This window comes from Corvus cornix, chromosome 2 (assembly GCF_000738735.6).
Source record: "Corvus cornix cornix isolate S_Up_H32 chromosome 2, ASM73873v5, whole genome shotgun sequence".
Lineage (NCBI taxonomy): Eukaryota > Metazoa > Chordata > Aves > Passeriformes > Corvidae > Corvus > Corvus cornix.
In genome coordinates, this window is record NC_046333.1 from 102,802,654 (window position 1) to 102,828,240 (window position 25,587).

Here is a 25,587-nt window from a genome sequence, read left to right on the forward strand (position 1 = left end):
CACACTGAAAAGCCCAGATCCTGAGGCAAAGGGGATTGTTTGCTAAGTCTGCTGTGTTAACCAGAACACGGAGCACCACTCGCTTGCTCACTCGGTCTTTATTACACTTGTCATATTCTTCTATTCCTCCTTATCATCTGCTGCACACAGGAGGAAAGTCAAGAACAGTCTACTGGAAAGTGAATGAACACTTAGCTAGCAGAGATCAGCATCTATTTCACATGTTTCACAACTATGGATCTCTAAGTTCAGAGACTGAGGTTTAAAAACACACTGAAAACATTTGAATAAAAATTCTTGTAAAGATACTTCTTTAAATGTGGGACTATTCTAAACAAATACTGTGAAATTCCTGCTGAGACACAGAAGTTGCTATGTGGAGCACAATAAATAGATACGTACTGAATGCTATTCAGGCACACAATAAATTACCTGTAATGCCCAGGAAGCTGGGCACCACTGTTTGCATTTTGTTTCAAGTTTATACTAACTTTTTTAACTAAAGAAGTCTGTTGAAAATGAATCCTTTTTTTACTTGCTTACACAAGCCTCTCGAGATACAGAGGGATTTTTTTCATCATTTGAAATGTATTTATTTGAAAAAGAAAAAAAACCCATTTCAGTTAGGCAGCACCATCACTCATTTCATAATACTCAGACTTGATTTTTTGTGGAGATTGTAACTTAACAGACACCGCAATATGATGAACAATTACTAGATAAATGCATCTAGGCTATTCCTACTCTTTGCTCCTCATTTTTGATAAGGCCTGTCATGAGACAGCTGGCAAGACTCACTAAGCTTTAACAGAATGTAAGTTAATTTCCTGAAAGAATAATTTAAGGGAGATTTTTTATTAAACCCTAATTACTTCTATTTCATTATCATTTCAGTAGGTGGATTGGTTGATATCATTATTGTAATGGAGGTCAGTGAGAATTAATCAGTCCAGTCTCACAAATACACTGCTTCCTCTCATCTTTTTGTAAGTCTCTCACCTTTTCATGTATTTCAGTAATAAAATTCAGAAAGGTCACACCAGGAAAGTGAAAAAGCAGTGACTGAAAAGGGTCAATGGTAGATAAGCTCTTACTGCCTTTTTAAAATACAAACTTCACCCAGAACTTCTTAGAGTTGTATGGTCTGGAAATATTGCCAACATAAAATAATTTAATGTTCAACCTGCTTTAGCAAATGAGAAGAATGTGTTATGAGTGCCTTGGTTTTGTGAGAAGTCAGGGGCAAAATTTCTGGAGTATATTCTGACAGTGGCTAGCTCAGGAGAGACCTACAGCTTTGCAAGTCTAGCTCAAACAAGGAGACAGGAATAATCTTGAACTTCTACTTTTTCTAGAATGCTCTTTTTCCCCCTGGCTGAATATTTTCAAGTAATATTAATTTAAATAATTATAATTTATAAGCCTGTTTCACTGATTTAAAAATTTTTCCACTTGCTTAAATAATTGCTGTCTTTATACCCTCTGAGTAAATCTTTCATCAACAGTAGTCCATTGTAACTACTGTTATCCAACCCTTCAGAATAAAGAGCAAAGGAGGAAACAAAGGACTAGGAAAAGAATAAAATTCTATAAAAACTAATTCTTTTGAAAACTGGAGTTGCTGAAAAAAATTTTTTTTATTAAAAGGTACGATTCTTATGAGATGATAGGTTGGTTTGGGTTTGGTTTTTATTTATCGTAGCTAATTCCCTGTGTTATTATTTTTAACAACTACTGGCATTTATTTTGCACCTGCAAAAACTAGTCTAACATTCTCACTGTTTATCTCATTGTTTCTTTAAATTTCTGAAGTTTCGTGTCCTGCCACATTCTATTTAGCTTCTTTGCTCCATCAGGGATGCCAAATTCATCAATCCCTTTGGTTTCCTCCTGATCATCTGCCTGCATACCTTCCTTCTGACTGAATATTCAACAACCCAACCTCCTTTCGTTATTCAACTAAATCAGTTTGAAGGGGCATTCAATATATTAACAGACTAAAGAAGTTAACTGTTGAACCTTTCTGTTTCCTCTGCCTTGAAACCTGATTCTTTAATTTCTATTAATGGAGGATACAGCTATCATAATTTCTAAAACTATAGGTGCATCATGTACATAAGCATTTGTACTGTCTGGTTTGTCCCAGGTGCCAAGAACATCGCTATGTGGTAGATGAAGCCTTTGAATTTCAATGGAAATAGGTAAAAATATAAAAATAGCAAACATATACCTGATCTAAACACACAATCAGGCATTCACATCCTTACATCCCCCAGTTACCTATCTACCCATTATGTGCCCTAAACTATGTGTGAAAAGCATTCTTTAGACGTACTGATTTTAATTCTGCATTAAACAACAAAAATATTATTTCATACCTTTAAAATCTCAGATGGAAAAACAGTGATTGAGCCAAAATATAAGCACTTCAGTTACTCTCTATAGCATTCTTTTTTTTCATGGCATCTAAAAAGATTTTTTTTTTTAAGAGTGAAATACTAGTTCAGTCCATTAAAAAAAAAAATCTGAAAACACTGAAGATTTTCTGAGAAAAAATGTTGCTTAAGGGTTTTCAAATGCCCATGAAAATCATTACCAGGAAATTAGTTTTTAATCAAGCATGAGGAGGAAAGTAGAAAGTACTGTATTCCCTGTAACAACATAACACATGCTTAAATACTTAAAAACATTGTTTATACTTCAAGAGACAACGTATCCCCAGAAATAACTAAAATTCTCTAATATTTCGCTTATATCCACAGGGAGATTTAAGCTCTTATTTCCCTGTAGCTTATCTTTGCTTACGAATTTGTAGCATAAAACATGAAGTCATTCTATTTTTCATCTGTCTAAGCTAGGACAGCAATTACAGACTTTTAGTTGTCTGAGAATAAGAAGACATGGATACTTAGTACTGTAATTACTTAACAATAACTTTGATACTTCAGTAGCACAGATAAGTAGTATTTTAGGGTTGGATGTGTCACAAAAGCTCAGCTAATATAATAATAAGAGTAATAGAAACATCCACTGTTTTAAAAATACTGTTGGCATTTTAATAGAAAATCCAGAGGAAATAATTTTGAACAGTCTACTTAAAGCTCTATATTTATACAATTTTCCTTATCCTTCTGCTGTTTTTTCCACAGATTTTCACACAAACATGTTACAGATTTTAGTCTAAAAATAGTCAAAGAGATCCTAGGTGAGAAGGGATTCCCAAATCTTACAAATCATTCCCAAAGATGCTGAAAAGCATGACTAGTGCCCATGTTCACCTGAATGGTGACATGGTTTCTAAAATGTAAGCCTTGTAGATGGGAGACTAAGAAATTTCAATTGCCAAAGAAAATCTCTAACTCTTCAAAAGCAATCTTCAAAACAAACCTGCACTGCCTGATAATACTTAGAAATTGAAAAATATATACTTAGAAATTTAAAATTATATACTTTGTACTGTTGGCAAGTAATATCAGAATATTATTGTTTATAAATTACTGCAGAGTAAAATTAATTGGGAGAGAAACTTTCACATTTGGGCCACTCATACAAGGTTCAGTCTCTGAGTAGAGCTGAAGAGGTGTAGCTCAGGCTTTCTGAAACAAAATTCCCTAAAGAATAAAAAGGACTTTTATTGGCCTTGCACTAATATAGAGAGAAACTCCACCTTGAATTTTACTGGAGTGAGAAAGATAACAACACATTCTAAGCAACATCAACATCTGTCAGCTCATACAGGAATACATTCACCATGTATGGTGCATTTCCTTGTAATCACCCAGTGCTGAGTCCAAACATCCATTATAAAAAGTCTGTATTTTACCAATGCCTCTTTTAGTAAGGTTTTTTATATTTCAATGGAAGTTTGAGATTGCAGATTTAAGCCAGCACTGGTGTTTTGGAGTGGAAAGCAATACAGGCGTCCTGTTAGGAATCATAAACTAAAGTACTTCCCATCTTTATTTCACATTCTGCCACTGATTCATTATCTCAAGTGAGTCACTTAACCTGCATAGGTCAATTAGATTGTCTGTAAATTATGCAGGACACCACACAGCCTCCTGGTTGTTATGAGGTGCTACTCATTTCTGGAAAAAATATTTGACATTCTTGGATAAATAAGAGTGTAAATTTTATTACTGACAGCTAATGAGAAATTAGCTTATGAGGGCAATGCTATGTGCTGTTTGCAGTTATCTTGCATGATAAATGGTTCTCCCAAATAGTCATCAGTAATCAATGTCACTTTTCTCAATCCCTACCCTGTTTTTCCTATTTACAAGCTCTTCCATTACCATGCAAGAAGACAGGCATGAAACAAGGACAGTAACTGTCAGTTCACACAGAACTGAAACAGAAATGTGGACATAGCATCCACAAACGTGAGTTACAGAGTTCATTTTGTTCTGGAAAGTAAAACAAAGAGTAACTTTTTAGTCATGGTTAGTATGTCCTCAATTCATGTTCTTGTTTCCTGAAAAGTAGAAACAAACTCCCTAAGCAGTACTGAGTACAGATACGTAGCTTACAATGTACTATTATTTATCTGACAGGTATGTTGAAACCAAGCCCATTGAAGCTGCTTATAAATGTTTTACTCTTTCATCATTACTACCAGAAACCAGACACAGAAAGACTGTTTACTACAAAGCAATAAGCAATATTTGGCATTAGCAGCCATCAAAGATACTGAGGTCATCAACTTTCAGTACAGGAATACACTTTGATTGGTTGATTCACAGGGAACAGCTTGTTACTGACGCCTTCTTCTGGGCTTTTCCTCCCCCTTGTTTTAATTAAAAGAGGAATAAACTGTTTTTCAGTTTTGCTAAACAAAAAGAAAAAAAGATCATGCTGACAGAAGAAAGAAAAGGTCTTTTCTCAGGAGACATTTCTTGAATTAATAACCTTCAATAACCTTTAACTTCTTCAGGTACAAAATTTTACTTAAGTCAAATGCAATTGTTTCTCAAATGGGCAAAAACTGTGTGAACTATTATGGATACCTCATCTCTTCTGTATCAGCCAGACATGCAGAAGCTAGTCTAGGAAGCATTTCAAGGCCTACCTCCATTGCCAAAATTGCTCTTTAAGCCCGACAGATCCATACTGCTACTGAAAGTGATGCACACATTTCTACTGTGCCTACCTATTTCTTTCCTATGAGGCTACACAACAGACCAAACTAAGGACCCAACTGATTTTCTGTTTTCTCTGTTGTTGGGGTCTTTTTTTACTGCTGGGGATGCGTGAGAAGGTGGTGTCAGATCCCCAAAGGCAGTACCAGGCCCTACTGCCCCACCCTGTTCCCCGCCTCTGGATGTGGCTCCAGCTCAGTCCTGGGCTATCAGTCCCCGCCGCCTCAGCACTGCTGGAGGTGTACCTCTCTGAATCTCTGTCTCTGGCCACTTCTCCTTTGGCTCCTGCCCCAAGCCTCTAGCTGGACCCTGGACCTGGGACTTCCCCTTGGATCCCACTAGCATGGCACTGTTCCTGCTACTGGCTCTACTGGCTGCATTTATGTGCTGTGGAACTGTGCCCCATCTGTGAGGGCACAGCCAGTGCCAGCCCTTGCTGCACTCCCAGCAGAAGAAGGAAGGTGTTGCTCAAGTTAATATAACCAGGTGTGAAACTACTGGCTAAAAACTAGGCTTCATCTTAGCTAATCCACAGGAAATTATTATAATGTCTGTATTTCCTCTCCAGTTGTACAAACCTTAGTAAAAAAAACGAAATCCTAAGCAACACTGATATTTAACAAATCCTGTTTGTTATGTGAGATAGCGCTCACTGAAACAAAGAGCTATTGCTTCAGGTCTTCTGCAAAAGCAGTTACAGCAAAGCTAAACATTTCCATCACATTTTAATGTTTGCAGTGTAACAGATACAGGCACTTCATTAATTTCAGTGAGAAAACTTATGCAAGAAATCTATCCCTACCCTGATACTGCTGATCCTTTATCTATCTTAGGAAAAACCATTATGGCCCTCACAGATCTCATGTTAATGACAGACCAGGAAAACTGACAGGGATGAACTGATAGGGTCTACCTCCAACACAGAAAGTAACAGCAAGTATGACCTATCTATCAAATTTCTTTCAAAGGATGATCTTAAAGTACAGGAAAATAGGAGGTGAATGCTTAGCATAACCGTGAAAGGCTTCTAAAAGTAGGAGCTATTCCACTCCATTTCAAAATTAAGAAAGGCAGATTCACTTGACATAACCCAGAAAGGCCTCATTTCAAATTTATATTGCTTTAGTATAAAAAGAAACTACCGGAAAATACCCAAAAGAACTGCTCTGAGAGTTTTAGTATACATTAGACTTGAATGACTGTTAACATACAGTCTTCCAACATCCTATTGGATATTTCATTTTTGAAACATCCCACCTTCTAAATTCTGTTCCAGCAGGTACCAGTTTTACTGACCACAGAGCCACCTGCCCTGCTCAGACCACAACATGATCTTTGTCTGCTTATATAGCACAGATTCTTCTAACTCCCATCACAAAACAAGAAGGGACATTATTTATTAATTGGATGGTGTCTTGAACCAGACTTCAAAGATGATTCTTGATGGACAGTACCCACCACAAGCCCATAAAATAAGTATGCATTTTTCCTATTTTCTTATTTTCTAAGCACCCTTTCCCAGCTGTATATTGTATTTGATTCCCCCTCCCCAGATGATTTTACTCAGTATGTTTACTCCCTTGTCTTCCTTCTGATCTAATTTCCTACACTTAAAAACAGCTTTCAGTTTCCTGCATCCTTAAGAAAGAAGTGTTGCTTTACAGTATGATGTAGCTAATGAAGAAAGGCTAAAACTCCAAGAAGAACTTACCTTTGAGCACTAAGTCTCAGCAACATTTCAGTTCCTCTCTTGTCTCTACTGAGAAATACTGCAAAATACAGAGGGGAACTGCAGAAACCTCAACTGTGGCAATACTAGGCTGGATCTGAAGTCAGCCGATTCCAGCAGTTGGCATCTTGCCTGTGCCCAAAACAGAAGAAGCCTTGTGGAGATAGGGGCTCCTAATCCTAAAGCAGGGTGGCCTGAGACAATCTGGTAGCCATGTTAGTCTTTTCCTGTCCTCCAACAGCCAAAAAAACCCCCAAAACAAACCAGTTTTATAGAGGCAGAAAAGCTGACACTCCCATCTTAGGGACAAAGCATGCTACCAATGCAGCCATATGGACCACACAGCTTTACTGCCTTGAATTTTTTCCTTTAGCTGTTTGTGTGGCAGCATTTAATAACTGTTCTATATTTAGTACACCAGCATTTAAATAATATGCTACTTCATTATACAACTGTTTGTATGAAAGTAGCTAATTTATTATTTTAAAGGCTGGGTTTGGTTTACTGGAGTTTGGGGGCTTTTATAGCTTTTTGGTTGTTTTTTTTTAAAGAAACCTAGTATTCCACTCTCACTGACCAGAAGCAATACATATGTTTGAAAAGTGCTGTTGTTTGAATACACAGAGTATTAAGACATGTAGTGTCTTCATTATAAAGAAACAAAACCCAAACAAACTAAAAATCATTCTCCCAAAGGAACTTAAATAAAATTAGAAGTGCATTCCCCATTTGAGACTCAAAGAAAAAATAAAAACTATTTGGAATTGCAAAGTAAAACTACATTTCTTTAATGCAAATATAATCCCCCAAATTAAGGTAACACAACTATACAGAAAAAGCTACTCTTTCTTGTTGTTCCTGAAAAAGGATGTGAAGCCAGAGGAATGAGCAGTAGGAGAGCAGGAGAGGAAAGAATGACACAGAAAAATCATTTTATCATGTTCTCTGCAAAAAAGTTCATCATTATTTAGAATTACAAACAACTTATACTCCCAAAGTAGAGTGCAGCAAAATTTAGTTGTGAGCCATTTGGATATATCTAGCCTAGCATAAGAAAATAAGGTTCAGGTGAAGTCTATGGCAGTAATGGACATGATAACGAATCCAGTTTCAGTCCCCAGTTGGACACAATGATGGTTTCTTTAGTCATTACTAACAACTAACATCTTGTCTAAATTTTAAGTATGCTGTCCTTGTAACTTCCATAAGGAAGTGCTGTCTTATTATAATAAAACATTTCTACTAAAAAATAAATTAAATTTTACTTAGAAATTCCATTTCCATCAATGAGATATGTCTCTTTTAAAAGACCATGAGAATATTTGAGTCAAAATACTTTCTGACACCGTAACAAAGAATGTACTGAACAAAGAAAAAGAGTAACTAAAATTTTAATTACCATACTATAATTAACGTGTTGTGTATAACAAACAATAGAATTGTAGACAAAGAACATCAGATGAGGTCAAAACATGGTGTTATCTGCTATTTGCACTTAATTAGCAACCAAAAAACTGCAGAAAAATTTTACCAGTTTCTAAAAATATGCTTTTTCACAATTTAATCTTGACATGGAAAGAAGAAGGTATTACAAAGCTTTGCATTAGATATTGAAGTATTGAGGAATGCCTTGGAAAAAAGCAGACTAATATAATTTATCTTGACTATAAGTAATGCATCTGTGCATGCAGAAGCCTAGCGAAACCGAATCTCTTCATGTGTTCGTTTCAAAGTAAAGGCAACTACCTTGCTCAGAATATCCTGTGGCTCATCAGACGTATTGAAAATCATCAACGTGGTTATATCCAGTTGCTAGTCAGCCCTTCTGGAGTCAAAACACACACAGCCATAAATATTAATGTGTGTGCTTTTCTAGACCTATCTTCCAGTGTTCCATCAAATTTTCTTTAAATGAGGAAGAACATAAAGGCGCACATTTTAATAGGCAAAGCAAAGCAAAGCTCAGGCAACTATTAGGTAAAAAAGGATATCCCAGAATCCTTCAGGGAATTTAGCAATCTGTGCTTCCCTAGACTCTGCATCATTGATATGTTTAAATGCAGTACACCAACAAAGCTTTCGCTAGGAAATGAAACTGTGAAAAATAACAATGCTTAGAAAAAGCACTGAGAGTTAGAGGTGGCAGAGAAATTTGGCACACAATAAGCAAACATGACAGCTGATGTAAAATGTAAAGTCTGTGTGTGGCTAGAGGATTCTGCACAATTTAGAGAGGCACTATGAAGACTTTCTGAACACAGAAATCTCATGCACATACTGAGCTTAAAACAGAAGGATGAGAGAATAGAATTCTTGTAAATAAATATATTCTCCCAGGAAGGGAGAATGGCACATGAACTGTAGAAAATAGAACAGGAAAAGAATCTTGAAGTAACAAAACTCCAGAATCTCGAAGTAACAACACTGAATCAGTGTTTTGGCAATTAAAGTTTGCTTTCATTACAAAGATCTGTCATTTAACAACTACAGTACAAAAATTAGAGCTTCTGTTAGGCTTCAGTCTTACAACACTATTGAAAGGCTCTTAAATGGCAAAATAAAGCAAATTCACACCATCATAAAAGCAGCCTACCCATTAACACAAAATAGTGGCCTCAGGTTACATGATTTCAGATGCTTTTCTTATCAACATGAAGAAGATTCACCAGTGAAAGAAATTAGGCAACCTGAGATTACACCAAAGGATTTTCTATATTCTTTATGCTATATTACATAGCACAGGCTTTAGTTGACAAATACAAAAGATAAATAGCAGCATCACCGCAGCATACATTTTTATTTCCATATTACAGGTGGCAAAGCAGCATTAGCAGCTTTTCCAAAGGAGTATTTTCATTTGAATGACAGCAATATGGGTTACTAAAAGATCTCAGGGGAGCTCTTTTCGGGAACTTTAAAGGCAAATTCATTAATTGGAAAACAAACCCACAGAACTTTTTATTTCTGTCTGCATAATTTCATGTGTGCTTTGCTAAATATCTTTCAGTATCTCATAACAATTGTAGGTTTCTGATTCCAGGAATAAGACACTTCAATGATGATTTCTTTAAGACCCACTTGCTGTTGAGTCAGAACATCACTGCAGTTTAGCAAAACTGACCTCGACCTCATCTCTAAAGGGGAATAACTTGGTAGGAAAGGATGCATTTAGTCTGAACCTTAATATTACAGAGAACGTCAGATCAGAACTGGAGACATTTCCAATACAATCAGGCTTTAAGAGGAGATGGGAATGGTGAAACTAAAGGGGAGGCTGGAGAAAGTTAATTGACATAGATGTGTACCTTCAGAGAAATACTGATATCCTGCTGCTGCTGTGCAGAGGTGAAGACTACACCGAATATAAATCTATTTTTTATATGTAGAAATACTACTGATTGACTTTATTTATTAAAGGTCTGCATTCTAACAGCTTTTTCTTTTTTTTTTTTTAATTGAACTTTGCTTAATTGGACTTGCTAGCACAGAAGTAAAAATTACCTGTTTTAATGCTTTATTTTAACTTAAATGTTCAACTGGATGTAGACACACTAAAACACAGGTAATTTAAATTCAACAGGCACTATTATATCCTTGCAAAATATAGCTTTTCCTTGCTGTACCTAAAATAATAATTAAATTCTTACTAATTATACAATTGTTATTACTGCTATACTAAAAAACAGGGGAAAAAAATCTGCCATGCACTCATAAAGCTGCTTCCATTTTGCAAGCCAAGTAAAATGCCTGAATTGAAATTCCTCCAAACAACTTCCTGCTGCACAAATGTGCCTCACACTAAAATTAAACATGGCAAGAACACCATAGCACACGTAACACCTAAATGTGATTGCTGAAAGATGTAGCACATCTTTTTATACATGGTATATCAATTTATTCCACTGTAAAATTTCAAGCTACAGGCGGCCTTAAATTTCACACAGCACATTGTGCACCCCTGAAAGGGAATTTGATGCCGTTGCTGATCAAGCCTACTCTAGAACATGATGATTTCTTTGTTTCTAACACATAATCATTTCTACTGCTGCTATGCAGTGAGCTTCCAGAATTCTTGAAGCTTCCAGAACCTTGTCCTGCTTGATGGTTTTTAGATTAATCAGTTCCCAGAGGAACTAGCTCAAGAGCAGGTGCACAATACCCAATTGATCTCCCCAGAACAGGACCCTCATCAACTATCATCCTGGATCTTCCAAAGATGTTTCATTTAACGTGTGGCTGCTTAATAAGGAAACCTCACAAGGAAATGCCAAGAAAAGCAGCAAGTTTTACATGCCTTTTCGCAGGTCCCCTGCTAGCTTCTACAGAAGCACCCTTCCTTATTAGGGATACAGATGAGCCCTGAATCCTCCTTTGAAAGCCTGTCATCTCTTTCAGTTTCATCTTGGGATACCACTTGTAAGAAATCACCACCCTTTTAAGCAGCCCTTTCCTAAGCTGTGAGAACCACTGCGTATGTGCTGTCTGCCACTCAAACAGTAATTGCCTTTGACTCCTATTAACTGAAAACTGCTAAAATACTTCAGACATAAAAGACTGGACCAGGGGCCTGCTTCTCTTCACCTTCTGGTTCTCTTCCCAGAATCTTCTCAAATGCCTGAAAAATGTAAATTTCTCTTCTACAAATTCATTCCTGGAACAGCCCATGTGCAGAAAGAGGGCTACTGACCAACTTAGGTCCTCATCATTTCCTTGTACCTGTAAGATATGAATGTAAAAAAGCTTCAGAAAGAAGCATCTCTAAACTCCTTTGAGCAGAGGTCTTATCACACAGCCCTGGAATGAAAGAAATTTGCCTCTAGCAAATTTCCATTCCCTTCCTTTCTTTTGCAGCTCTCAACATATAAGTAAGGGAATACATTAAGGATCATCCCATTGTCACTATGACTTTGATCTACTTCTCGTGTAACTGCAGGAGACAGACATGCTGGGAAGAACAACACCTGACTCCCTAGTTCAGGATGGTGCCACAGTGCTCAGCTGCACATGCATCAGGCACTGGGACAACTCTCCTGCACTACACTGGGACTTACACAGTGCTCCAGCAGAAACCAGACTGACACAAGAGTTGACTCTGACATCTAGAAGAGGTAAAGACTGTAAGAGTATGGGGGAATCAGAAACTCAAATTTGGCAGAAAAATGCTCCTCCCCTCTAAGTCACTGGGAAAAATGAAATAGTACAAATTTAAGTAAGAACACAGTCATATTTGAACTTAATGCAAAATCACAGTTTATGAAGCTACTGGCAAGAAAAGTACATCTGTGGCTCCCATATTCTAACACGAATTGTTAGAACATGGAAGAATACATGAATTGTATATTGAAAAGTGTTTTTCAAATCTGTTACACGTGAGAAGCACAGAATTGTGATCAATTGCTTGCAATTATCACAAATATTTGATGTTATTAGCTGCTGCAACATTATGATTCGGATAATTACCTGCACCTGCTTTCTCATTAAATGACTGTGTACATCATTTCATTTTCAGTGAGGTCCAGACAGCATTTTTTTTTCATTTGTGCTACTGAAAAGCAGTTGATTGGAAATGTGACTTCTAGATAGAGGAAGAATTATGTCAGCTGGTGAGGGAAATAAGTACATTGCTTTAATACTGAGAACAAAAATACTGAGCTCTTTAATTCAGTTCATAAAGTTCATGTAATTGCTTCTTCCCTTACTCTTGAGTTCTGCAAACGTCTGTAAAGGATTAAGACTTTGTCTGATATGCTGGGAAACCAAATTGCTTCAAATACCAGAAGGCTTACATACAACACAAAAAACAATCCATCCATTTTGCTTGCGCACTAACCTATCTCTGCTGCCACATTTCCCACATGATAAACTGCCACATGACTTCCCTCAACTTGGGAGCAGAAGTCCAAAAAGTGCAGACATCTGGGAGCACTTGAAGCCACATGGAGCATTTAGTGACCTGTGCCTCAAACCAGTGACTTTTTGGCCACTCTTACTTTAGTCACAACTAGACCTGCTAACAACATACTATCAGTCATCAATGCCTGGCAACAAATTAAGTGCTGCAAAGGTATGAAAAATCTTCCATAAATCTAATTGAAACAAGAAAGTCCTCTTAAATTTCAGAAAAAAAAAACTTAAAAAAAAAAAAAAGCCACAAAATGATTCCCTGAAAATTTGTAACATTTGCTCTCCTAAAGAGGAGTGATGGAGTCTGTCTCCAGCTCACTGGCATTTTCACTGTGCCTATGACTATGAACTTGTCATAAAGAACTGTCTTAAAAGACAAACTACTAACTCGGGAAACAACTGACTTAGGCCCTGAAATGGAGGCAGTCACGTTCCACACTTTAAAGCCTGCAGATGCAAGGAGAGGTTTTGATCCACTCTTGATTAGTTTCTAAAGGGCAGGATGGATGAGAAGAAATCTAATGGGATAAGCATGAGACTGAAAGAAAAGCCCTGAAGACTGCAAGAAATTAAGTGGCTTTTTTTCCCAGTAGATTAATTACTAAACAAGAAAAAGCTTATTTAGGAATACTCTGATTATTCTCCTTTCCCCTGATCTTGCAATGCAGTGAGTGCAGCTCCTAGAGGAGCATCTTCAGACTCACTGTTTATTCACAGGCTTTCTACTGGCCACAGCTTTGCTCAAACTAGTAAAGTATTTTCATTCTTCAACAGAAGAAACTAGCCAGGCAAAGGAGCACAAAAATTGCATTGATACTTAACACAACTCTGCTAAAACTGGAGCAGAAACGGCAGCGGTTTCAGTAAGACACCCATGGCAAGGTGCAGTAACATGCCTCCAGCACTGAGTCCCTAGGGAACCTACACTAAAGCATGTGCTGTTTGGTTTGTATTACTCCAGAGTCTCAAACTACCTGGATTAAAGCTTCCTGAGGTACATTTGCATGTCTCGGGCATATCCCCAGGAAAGAGAATTTACATTCTTCATATGGCCCTTGTTGAACCAAGAGCCCTTACCAGAAGTAACTTCATTCTTCTTTTCCAGACAATATTCGACTTGAAAAACACCATTTCACTAGAGGGTATTCTAAAAAAAGTATTTTTTTACTGGCTTTACAACATGAAGTACTTTGTCTCTCTCCTGTTGGGATTCTCTTACTTTAGCTTCCTCTCTCCTGTTGGCCTACTCCTACCTCATCTGAAGGAGCTCATCATGAGTAGTCCAGGAAGGGAGAACAAACACACAAACAAAACCCCAGTTATTCAGTTATTCTATTTTAAATTTAGCAAGGAAATCTGAAACTAGATCCTGATGCACTTAACCAGCAGGATAGTGTCTGGCACTATGGCTGGAAGATGGGGAGGGAGACTGGGTTTCTGATGTGTAACAAAAAAGAACTTTCTTATCCCAAAAATTCTTGTTGCCAAGAAATCCATTCCAAACCCAACTCCAGTGTCTAGCTTATTATGTTAGCTGCTTCTCAGCATATATGATGGCAGGTGTTCAATATAACCTCAGCAGGAAACATGTAATCACAGCACGGTAAATTAATTAGGTTAGAGGACTTGCTTAGCACTCTGTGGCACTACATGGTGCTAAGCAGAATTACCCTCAGCAGTCAACTTTATCTTCCAGGTTGCTTTGTGAATACTCTGGTTTAATGAGAAGTGACTTCTCAGATCTTTCATGTAGTTTCTGTCTGTCTTCTACAGGAAGACAGGCGCCTCAAACATTAAAAAAAAGTGCTATAATTTATTATATCATTATATTTCAGTCAAATATCTTGAACAAATCTTTATCAGCTACTGGAACTTTTAATATAGTATATCCCACTTACTTCCATGACTCGGAGCATGTTCTGCAATTCTGCACTCAAATATGAGGGCTGATGGAATGCATCAGAAAACAAGAAAACTAATGTCCAAAGCTACAGTTATGAACACTACAGCAAGCCTGTTACTTCAAATGAAAATCCACAAATCAGTCATCTAAGTTAGGTGTTACTACTTCATAAACCACACTGTTCATATTCAAAATCATTTGTCCTAAAAAGTGCAAACTAAAAGTCATATACAGAGAACATCTACAACAAAGGGTTAAGTAAATCATTAGCACTAATTTTCTGAAAGCTATTAGGCATGCAGGCAAAATACATTATAATAACTTGTCTAGTTTGCCTACTAAGCAACCTAGAAGCATTGTCCATCAGTGATTCAGAAAGAGGGACTCTGATGCTGATTAATCTTTTACTTCCCTTTGCAAGAATGACAGATGCTCAATACTTGTAATAAACCCAGAATTTGTGCCAGGTGCTGAAACCTCTAAGTCAGGTCAGAAGTTACAAAAATAAGATCCATGCAACAAGCAATACCTCAGACACAGCTGGTGGCATCATTCTTGTTGTTGAACAGACCTGTTAAAAACACCACTCACTAAGTCGTCAGGTGTGTTTTTGAAGTAGCCAACCCCTCCAGTGCTGGCACCGTAGCCATGGCAGCACAGAGCTGCCGTGGCTCCCTGCTCAGGTGATTTGCTCTGTGTGACCTCCATGTTGCTCCATATTAGCAGCAACTGGTGTTAACTTACACAGTTAATTGGAAGCTGGAGCTGCTTGCCAAAAGGCATGTCCTTAATGGCTGCAGCTATTACCTGGGTGTGCAATAAAATGTTAAATGTGCTAGTGTTCCAGGTCTAGAAAATTCTGTGAAAAAATTTAACTTTAACACAGTGAGCAAGCTGCAACTCCCACACCTCGATAGTACTTTATATTATCTCTTGATAGCATTCAAATGATTTAAAAATACAGCTATTTAAAGTAATATGGGGGAAACAGGATTGAGTAAGGAATGTATTTAATTCTCTTCAATATAGATACAAACAGAAGAAAATTATCCCTGCTAACATATAACAAAAATGCAATGCAGCCCTAAAATGTGCTTAATGATAAAGTACAAAATCAAAGGATAACTTTACATGGTAAAACATTGCAGCTGGCTTGAACTGTACACTTGCCAACTGATCCCTTTATCAGTCTTTTAAAATGGATCACAACTCTTCTATGCACAATTAAACAACAATGTACATTTTTCAGACAACTACTTCACATTCTATAATATTAAATACTCCTCTGAATCACTGCCTTGTTTATAAAATATCTGCTAGCTCTGCATGTCTGGGTACTAAGTATCAGAAGGCCATTTTAAACAATAATATAAGCATTATAAGCATTTTCTGCAGACACTGCATAGGCATTAAGCAACACTACCTACTCAGAATACAAATAAGCATAGTAGGCCATTCAAAAAATCACATATAGCCACGAAAATCATGTATTATCACCTCAAATAGCACAAACAGAATTCTCATCCTGGCTTTGACCAGCACTGCATTAAACACAGAAAGCTTCACTGCAGGAAACATCCTTTCAATGCAGAATGGCAGCCTGTGAAGATTTGATTTACATTTGGGTTTGAACTGTTTTAAAATGAATGAAAGGCTGATGCCAGTGACTCGCTGCAAATGCAGTGACATCCCCTCAGAGATATCAAACCAACCACTGCATCGAATAAAAATGATGCTACTGTCCTTTAGAAATCAATTGGAACTGTGAAACACCATAGAAAGATTTTACACAATTGAACACAATGTTTCATAGAAAAATACATGGACACGAACAGAAATGATATCAAGTAAATGATAAATATAGAAGACTCCTGACAATATTTGTTCTTCTTGGAGTAATCGGTAAAATTCTAATTGCATTGCTGTCACTGATGACTTACTGTAGCCGTATCTGAACTAACACAAAGCTCTCAAGTATCTAAAAAAAAACCCAAAGCAACCTCTTTCCATGGGACACAGTCCTTCAGGAATGTACTGCTCCAGTGACCCCACAGGCCACAGGTCCTGTGATAAAATTTACCGCTGTGTGGACTCCTCTCCATGGGCTGCAGCTTTCTTCATGAAATACTCACCTTTTCTTGGTGTGGGGTTGTGCACAGGCTGCAGGAGGATCTCTGCTCCACCATGGACCTCCATGGGCTGCAGGGGCACAGCTGCCTCACCATGGGCTGCACCCAGGCTGCAGGGGAGTCTCTGCACTGGTGCCTGGAGCACCCCGTCCCTCTCCTTCCCCACTGACCCTGGAGAAGACCCCTGGTGTCTGCAGGGCTGCTTTTCTCACATATTCTCACTTCTCTCTCTGACAGCTGCTGCCCAGTGGCTTTTACAGTTTCCTAAACATGCTATCCCAGAGGTGCAGCAGGAGCTCAGCTGTTCCCAGCAGTCTGTCCAGTGGCTGTGCCCAGATGTGTCCATCACGGGGCATCCCCAACCTCTTCTCGTGGAGGCCGCGCTCCTGCAGCCCACACCTTGCCAACTGAGTAATCTACTGTGTGGGTGTATTTTTCTGAAGACATTTTTACTGGACTACAACTAGAGGGCTTACAGTTAGCTGTAATTGTAAATCTGTATTATATAAACACATTAATATCAAACTGCTGTAACTGTTCCATAGGATAATGAACAGTATTTAAAAAAACCACACTTTTTGGGAACAGAAAGTCAAGGAGAAGACAGAGGCTGAAAAAAGGGAAGAGCCGCTCTTCCAAACAGCATTTACTCCATCTGACTCACAGGACACTTGAAACAGAAGAGCAGTGGATTAACAACATTGATTTAATTCATACGAATAAATACAGAAATTCATACATGTCGTTAATTTTGGGGTCTGTTTAACACAATTTCGGATTAGTACTGACTCATTAAAGGCCATGCTTACATTTATCAAGGAAATTAGAGCACTAGCACCCTACTAACTTCAGTGGTAACTTCCTATTTCTGTGCTACAGTAATCCAAGAGGGATTAAAGTCCACTGCAAGAAACACTTCTGGGATTTATTATTACCTTTGATACAGTTTAGCAATTTTGATCTAAAATAAGATCTCCAATATTCACAAACATGTAAACAGCATGTACATGAAAGCGTGCACACATATGCATGAATCTTATATGACATTTCTCTTGTGCCACTGAAATAACATATCATGCCAAAATATTTATCTATCTGAAGTGCAGCTATGCTCTCAGCACTCTCATGTGGATTAAAAGAAATCAAATGCCATCACTTGTGTGCTTACCCCTGACAGTCACCAAATTATACAAAATATTATATATTGACATCAACTCACTCACTGGAGCATGTTGCCTGAAATTAGGAATGTTATGTGCATTAATTTTTTTCTTCTGACAAGGGACTACAGAACTGAGAGTTGTTTCAGTCTAGTATTACAACATTGTTGCATAAAGCATTTTGCTTTCAAGCCAAGAATTCCCCGCAAACCATTAATTTAAGATGTTCTACTCATTATCATCTGAAGTTATTTCTTCCTAAATATGTAGCTCAGAAACTGCTGACAAACTACTTGAAATCATTTTTTAAGTGTATCACATAACCCTCTGGCTAAGGCTAACTGAAAACTAATTAAAATCATTAAGACGATGATTTGAACAAGAACAGGAAAAAACTGTCTGGATGAAATTATGAGGAAAAATTAGATACCACTTGACTAAATCGTGCTGTGAGACACAGTGCTTCTCATTTGCAAAAAATGAGCATTTCTTCCCTCTCAAAGGGGTTTTTGACCTTTTAAGGCACCAATATCCTCAGACTAACTCATTCATCTTCTGACCCAATGCACCCAAAGAATATTTCACTTCCTTTATGGGCACAAATAAAACTCCCTAAACTGTAAATATAACTTGTTACCAAGTTAAATAGATTTTTACTAGATCATCAAAACATTATTTCAGACTTCTGATAAAAAGGCAAGAAGACAAGTAAGAAACAAGTTGTATGACATCTGATAAATAAAATTACACATATCACTTTCCTTCTATAGACATGCCAGTCTGTAGTCTAGACTCCTACCATCAAGAAAAAAAACCCAAAAATCTGCAAGCCTGTGGTCATGAGAGAAGAGAACATAGATTTAAACCTCTTCTATCTGCCAAGAAGACTGAACATCACATACCAGCAATTGCTTTCACAAATCCAAGTGAGGAAAGTAATGAATGAAATTTGGAATAGAAAGAAAATTCCAGTGTCATGACTGAAAAAAAGAATGTACATCTTGTACCGCTAGCCAAGATGGCTGATAAACTGTGTGTTATCTCCATCTTGAGCAACAGTATCAAGCACTAATGAAGTAGTTCAGAAAATGTTTAGCAGTATATGCCAAGACCACTGGACGAAAGCCAGTTTAAAAAGGAATTTGAAAGAACGTCCTTTATCTGGGTTGATGAACTCAATCTAGCACAATGATCCAAATGCCAGGACTCAGATAAACTGAACATCCATCTTGAAGCTGGGAGTCCTGCCTTTGCCAGAGGAAACAAAGTGCTGAAGTAAAAGGTACTTCAGCCATGAACCTCAGGTAAGATGTCATTCACAACTGAGGGCGACACTGGTAAATCTACAGCGAAGAACACTGAAAGCCTTTTTTTTACAAGTGAACGGTATCTAAGGCTGATTATGCATATCATACATTAGTACATTTATTGCTACACTATTGATGAGTGCATTATGTTCAGGTTTTGTTTATACTGTCACTTCTGAAGATTGATGTTGTCTATTTCCTAATTCCCTTATTCAAAAATTAGGAAGGAACATTTTCTCAAGAACAACTTTTGAAGAGATTCTATATAAACACCTAAGTACATTATGGGTCCTTTAAAGACCTCATTGAAAGGGATGTGAAATACTGGGACATTCATCTGCAATGCTTTTAAGTGTTATGGATATATTTATACTAAGTTATGAGACTAATGCTGAAGAAGTCCCACAATGCTACAACCAGTGATTTTATCTAGTAGTCTTCTTGTTCTGCCTACTTTTAAGTGATAACAGTCACTTAGGGCTCAGTCTATAAAAGCCAAAGTAGATGCTGAGCTGGGCTGCAGGCGATCATCTCCCAGGAAATGGAGATCAGTACATGGGGGAACTCTTAACGTGCCTAGATAAAAACTAGAAAAAAGAACAACTGGTAAATTTTAGGCTAGCTAATAGTTTAAAACTAGTGGACAGATTTTACATATTTCTGTGGATGAAGTACTAGGGTAATAACTATATTACTAGAGCAGGTTTATAGTTCAGCAGAATGTACAGGTTGTTGCTATGGAACAAGGTCCAACTCCATGCAGTGCAAAAAATACATTAAGTAATAGTATCACAACTGTCTTTTAAATTCAACGAGCATAGAATCATTGCAACCCTTTCTTTTGGGGTTTCTTTGCTTTTTCACTCACCTCTTCTCTCTCCATCCTTTTATAACAGATTTTGATTATTATATCTTTCAATGAAAATACCTAAGACTATCTTCCTTTTCTCTCTAAAGTCGTGTCTGCTTGTTTCTAGTACTACTTTGGTCTCATTTTCATGTCACCCTTCTGTTTTCTTTCAGCCCTCCCTGATAACACCAAGTTTCTATTTCTTCTTTCTAACCTTTATACTCCCTGCACAACAACTTCGAGTTGCAAAATATCCCTCATAGAAATCACTTGGAAAATCTGAGTATTCCACTTAAACAGACTCAGATGAAATAGCATTTTAAGAACAGTACTGTCAATGCTGGACAAACACATGATCTAACATCGAAGAGAAACAAAGCAAAATAAAGACGAACCCGATGGCATCCCTTGACCCGAGGACGGCTTCATCGGTGCATTCACCTGATCCCAGTTGAGATCATCATCATCTGACTGACTATAGCCACAGGAACTGAGAGGCTCATCAAAAGTGCAGCACCCTGTTAAAGAAACACAAAGGTAAAAACTAAACAAGGCATGCAAGTAACGGACTATGAGTCTCCAATCCTAACAACTGCAACATCATTCAAAGCAGGCTTTGTCATTTTTAAACATCTTTTAATACAAATTATTATGTATTTACTAATCTTCACTTTATAGAGGGCATAAAAGTTTCTTGTCATGGAAACAAAATCCTAAGGGTAAAAGAGCAAGTTTAGAACTGCAGACAAATTTTCTCTTATAATGCAATCACCAGGTATCAAAAACAAAATAGCAAAATAAATAGCAGTAAAAATAAGAATATTAAAAGATTACATGATTAACATTCTTCAGGGAAAGAAAAAGTATTCCATGCCCAAGGACCTACATTTTAGAAGAAATCTATAAAGGTGGGAACACAAGCTTTCATTCCTGTACCTTGGTTTCCAAGTAAGGGAAAACCTAGATGCTCCCAGGTGTGCTGCACTGCAAACAGGTACCAGCACAGCTGTTTGTGGGATCAGTGCCTCTGGCACAACACAGCACATCTACTTCAAAATGTCAGCTTATGCTCAGTGCGCCGGTTTGGCCAAATTTAGAAATATATCCTCTGAGAGAAGGCAGGTTACAACCACCCCTCCCCCACCAGGTTCGGGAAAAAAAACTTTTTCCTCGAAGGAAAGTGAAAGAGTTAAAAACTATTTATTTAAGAAATACACAGGGAAAAAAAGATACTAATGCTAAATAATGAAACCTCTCGCTGTGGAGAGAAAACCTGGGAAAATTTCAGAGTCCTTCCATAGCCTCCCTCTCTTCCCCTCCTTGGAGCTGGGACAGGGTGGTGGACCCACCTCCAGGGCCAAGGCCTCGGTGGAAGGTCCTCCTGATGTATTCTGATGTTGAAACAGTCCAGCAGAGAAAAGGGAAAAAACACAAAGTCCCAGGAAAACAAAACTTCAACTCTCCGGAGGGAAAGGAGCTGAAAAACTGGCCAAAAGCTGGCTGGAAAGAAAGCAAGCTGGGTGCTTCCCTTCGCTCTCTCTCTCCTGCCGCGGCTGAACACAGAGAGCCGTCTCTATCTCTGTGTGACCTTGAACAAGCTGCAAACTGCTTTGAAGAAGTTTTGCTCAGTTTTTCCTCCCCCCCTCAGGCTCAGTTTAAAGGCATAGAAAGGCACAAGAATTAATTTCTGGACATAGGCAGCAATATGGGATACACATCATAAAGTCACCCCAAGATACTCAGTCTCAGAATCTCTGAAAGAAAACAGTATTATTTCCTCTTTTTTTTTCTCACTCTCTTCTAAGTAAAAAAAAACATGTTATAAAAGCTCACACACCCCCAAGCTGGGGTAGGGAAAAAATTAATGTCCCAAATTTAAAAGAATGGAGTCTAACATTATCCACAAGAAAACGGAAAAGCTTTGCTTTCTTTCCTGTGGTACAGAGGAAACTTCAGCTTTTTCACGTTGTTATCATCTAAGAGGAGACTAACACAGGGTTACAAAATTCTGTTTTATTTGATGTTTCACTCCAGTGAAGAATGACATCTTTCCTATTTGGGAAAATAAATATAACTCTAGTCAGAGATATTTCTGTCCATATTGAAGGAAATTCTACAGCTGTTCAAACAAAACTAAACTTTAGGGTTATTCATCATCTTTGCTATCTGTCCAAAGGCACAGTAGGCTTAGCCTCGCCAAGCTGTATTAAAACAGGAAACAGACAAAATCTAGATTTAAAAATTACTTTTAAAATCTTAATTTTCCTAGAGCACTATAAATGGCATTACAGAATACCATACTGTCCATTTTCAATAGGATAAAATTAATTTCTTCCCAGGGCTTAAAACCATGACACTTATCAAAAAGTAGAAGACAAAATTCCATTACACCTGGCAAATATCACCTAACTGAAGTCCAGTCTTCCTAATAACTAGTCCAAGTGTATATTTGAGATTCATAGCAAGAATTTTGCAAGCACATAATCTTCAGCAGAAATTATTTTTATATGCAATCACTGAATCTTTTTTTTTTTTTAACAGTGAGACTATTACATTGGCCTTTAGAGACATACCATGTTTGCCCTGTCCTTGGATACAGGTCATCCTGTACTAGTCTCTGTTCTAAGATAACTTTCTATGGGAAGTCTCCAATAGATCTAAGTGTATGAGGGAAATCAGCACCTCTTGGAAACTGCTTCTTTCTGTACAAATTTAAGTGCAAAAGATTCAATTAGATAATCCAATGGGAACAGAAAACCCATTAAAAAACTCACAACTCCAAAATCTAACATTTTGCCTCAATGTTAACAAGAGACATAAACTCTCCTGAAGTCAAAAAAATTCAGAAATACGCAAGATTTTTATAGAGTATATTAAATAACATCTGCAACATTTCCAGAGGGAAGGCTTAGAAATTTAGACAGTCATTTACACATTTTTTCTAGTACTTGCATAAATATTACTTCGAACTTCATAAAATACACCACAAGCTAAGTTTCAGACATACAAGCTGAACATCAACTTTCACAGATATATTTGTGCTTTTTTATAAAAAATAAAAATAAAAAAGAAAGATAGTTTCCTTGCAAAAGTACTGCAAATGATAATAGGACATAAATTTAAACACTAAGTTATGCAGTCTGCAGTGTAGTCAAACTTGGCAAAAAATATATACTCAAATGAAAGCTGGCATAAATCAGGGTTTACAATTCAAACCAGGATGAATGAATATATGGAATAGCTCCCACACTTTATGACATCAAATATATCTCTAGTGATAAGAAGACAAAACAGTTTAAAGCGTTTTCTTCCTCAAATCCAGAAGCCCAGCCAAGCACTGCAAAATATCCAATACTGGGAAAAAGGCAGTATTTGTGATTCCAGATGGTTAATAAAGGCTTCTCCCATGCTCATGAATCAGGAAGACGTCAAAAATGTGGATAAATAGAATGACAGTTCTATTTGTCTAGACCATTTGTCTCTCAACATGGGACCCTTTCTCACTGCTTGTTTTTCTTCATGTCTCTTGCAAGTCTACAGCTAAATCACACTCAGGATTTCTTTTTTTTCCATCTTTGCCATTTACATCCTTTGTTGTATTATTATTACTATAACTTCATCAAAATGGGTATCAAATCTTCAAGTCTGCTACAGAAGTTTAAAGAAAGTTCTGAACTCCTTCCATTCCTAAGCCCCATCCACCCACAACTAATAAGGAAAGTGTAGAAAGTATTGCAACAAGTAATCAAGCTGTACAGTCACCCATCCAGAGAACTGACCAGCATACAGAGGATCTTTAATAGCACAGATGTCAAGCCATGTTTCTTTCCACAGCGAGACACTGAGGATAAGATGAATACTAATAAAGGCTTTGCACAGCCATGACTTTTTGTAAAGTCTTTTGCATGGCATATATAGGTGTTGGAAGTAGAGGCAACCTTTTAACACAGAACACCTTAGTGGAACAAAACAAACAACAAAAAAACCACTTAGCCAAATTAGCCAAGAAACAATTACTGTAAATCAATAGTCATCCAAGATCCTAATGGCTTATGACCAACCCCTGGCACTTCTACCCCTCACATCTGACCATACTACAAGATGTTCTTCAGAAATGGGTCATGACTTTTGAGAAACCCCTGAATTTGCCTCTATTGAAGCCCTCCTGGCTGCTCCTGCAGCACTTTGTCTATTTTCTAGTCACGATGCTCTTACTGTCAAGGTTTCCAGCTCATGAAATGGACCCATGGTATCAACAAGGACTGGTAAAATCTGAGCAACTATCAGGTCTTTAATGTCTCTCTCATCATGGCACTGTTTTGAAACACAAGCCACTGCCAAGACTGGCTGCTGTTTATAATCAACCAGCTCACTTGAGAAATCTGCTCATTTTTTGCTACTAGAATTGATAGTAATAATCAAAATACATATTGGCTGTTATACAGTTTAATCAAGCAAAGCAATTTCCCTGCCTGTTATACTGACATCACAGTTTGGATGGCCAAACTGTATTTTAAAGGATGAACTCTATGCTGACTGAAATATTTATAAGTAAAGCAGAAGATACATATGCCATTAAGATTCTTTGGCTTATGCTGCATTTTATAGATATTTTTGGATTCCTAAGGGGAACTGAATTGATAAATGCACAAGATGCAACACAGTCTATTACAGCCTATGGTTCTTTCAACTGCGATTATCCATCTAACCATCATGAACCCAGTTCAATATAACTATGCCATTGTCTGAGCATAGTCCTTTTTGGATGCTTCAATTTTAGCTGGCTAAATTACTTTAGATCTTGAAAAATTTATGAGCTTAAACAAGGAATGTAATGTAACATGAAAGCAACCAATTAAAGTAAAAGGGATAAAGAATACACTGTATTTTTCCCTAATTTGAATTAAGTTTTATTCAAACTATTTTGTGTTTTACAGACTCTGACAACTGTTATGAAGTGTTCTCAAAGAATACCTTAGCAAACAGTAGGATACTAAAAAATCCTTTCAGTGACAAAAAGCAGCATAGAAAAAAGTTCAAATTATGCTGGGCACTGCTTCATTTCTGTTGATTTTATATACTTCAGAGATCTCAGATCAACATGTACTTTCCATCAAAAATTTGCTGCCAAGTGTACAAGTCCTAAAACTAGTAATTCTTATGAGTGTCAGTGCTAGCACTGGCAGGGAACATATGTGCATACCAGAACTGATGCGCTGGCCCTGTTTTGGGATAACATCAATTTTTTCTTTGCAGCAAAGCCCTATGGTTTCTGATCTGCATAGTAACATGAATCCTGTTGCAGAATACGTGAACCCAGAAGGCAAGTTTACTGAATCCCCCATTTGCCTAGTATTCTTTTTTATCTCATTTAAAAAGTATTGTGGATTCTGCTGTCTCTGTTATTTTCGGTTTCATTCTGGAAATGGGGTAATGTTGATTAACTCTAAGCGCAATGTAGCTATAC

The 25,587-nt window shown here is 37.4% G+C and overlaps 1 protein-coding gene across 11 annotated transcripts in view; it reads right to left on the reverse strand.

Moving 5' to 3' along the window:
- Positions 1-25,587, reverse strand: part of PTPRM (protein tyrosine phosphatase receptor type M) — a 453,496-nt gene that overhangs the window by 332,163 nt on the left and 95,746 nt on the right. For all 11 annotated transcript variants that reach the window (XM_039549187.1, XM_039549181.1, XM_039549179.1 and 8 more), the window contains exon 2: positions 20,516-20,638. In XM_039549187.1, coding sequence (XP_039405121.1) covers positions 20,516-20,638 — 123 coding nt within the window. The remainder of the gene's footprint in view (positions 1-20,515; positions 20,639-25,587) is intronic.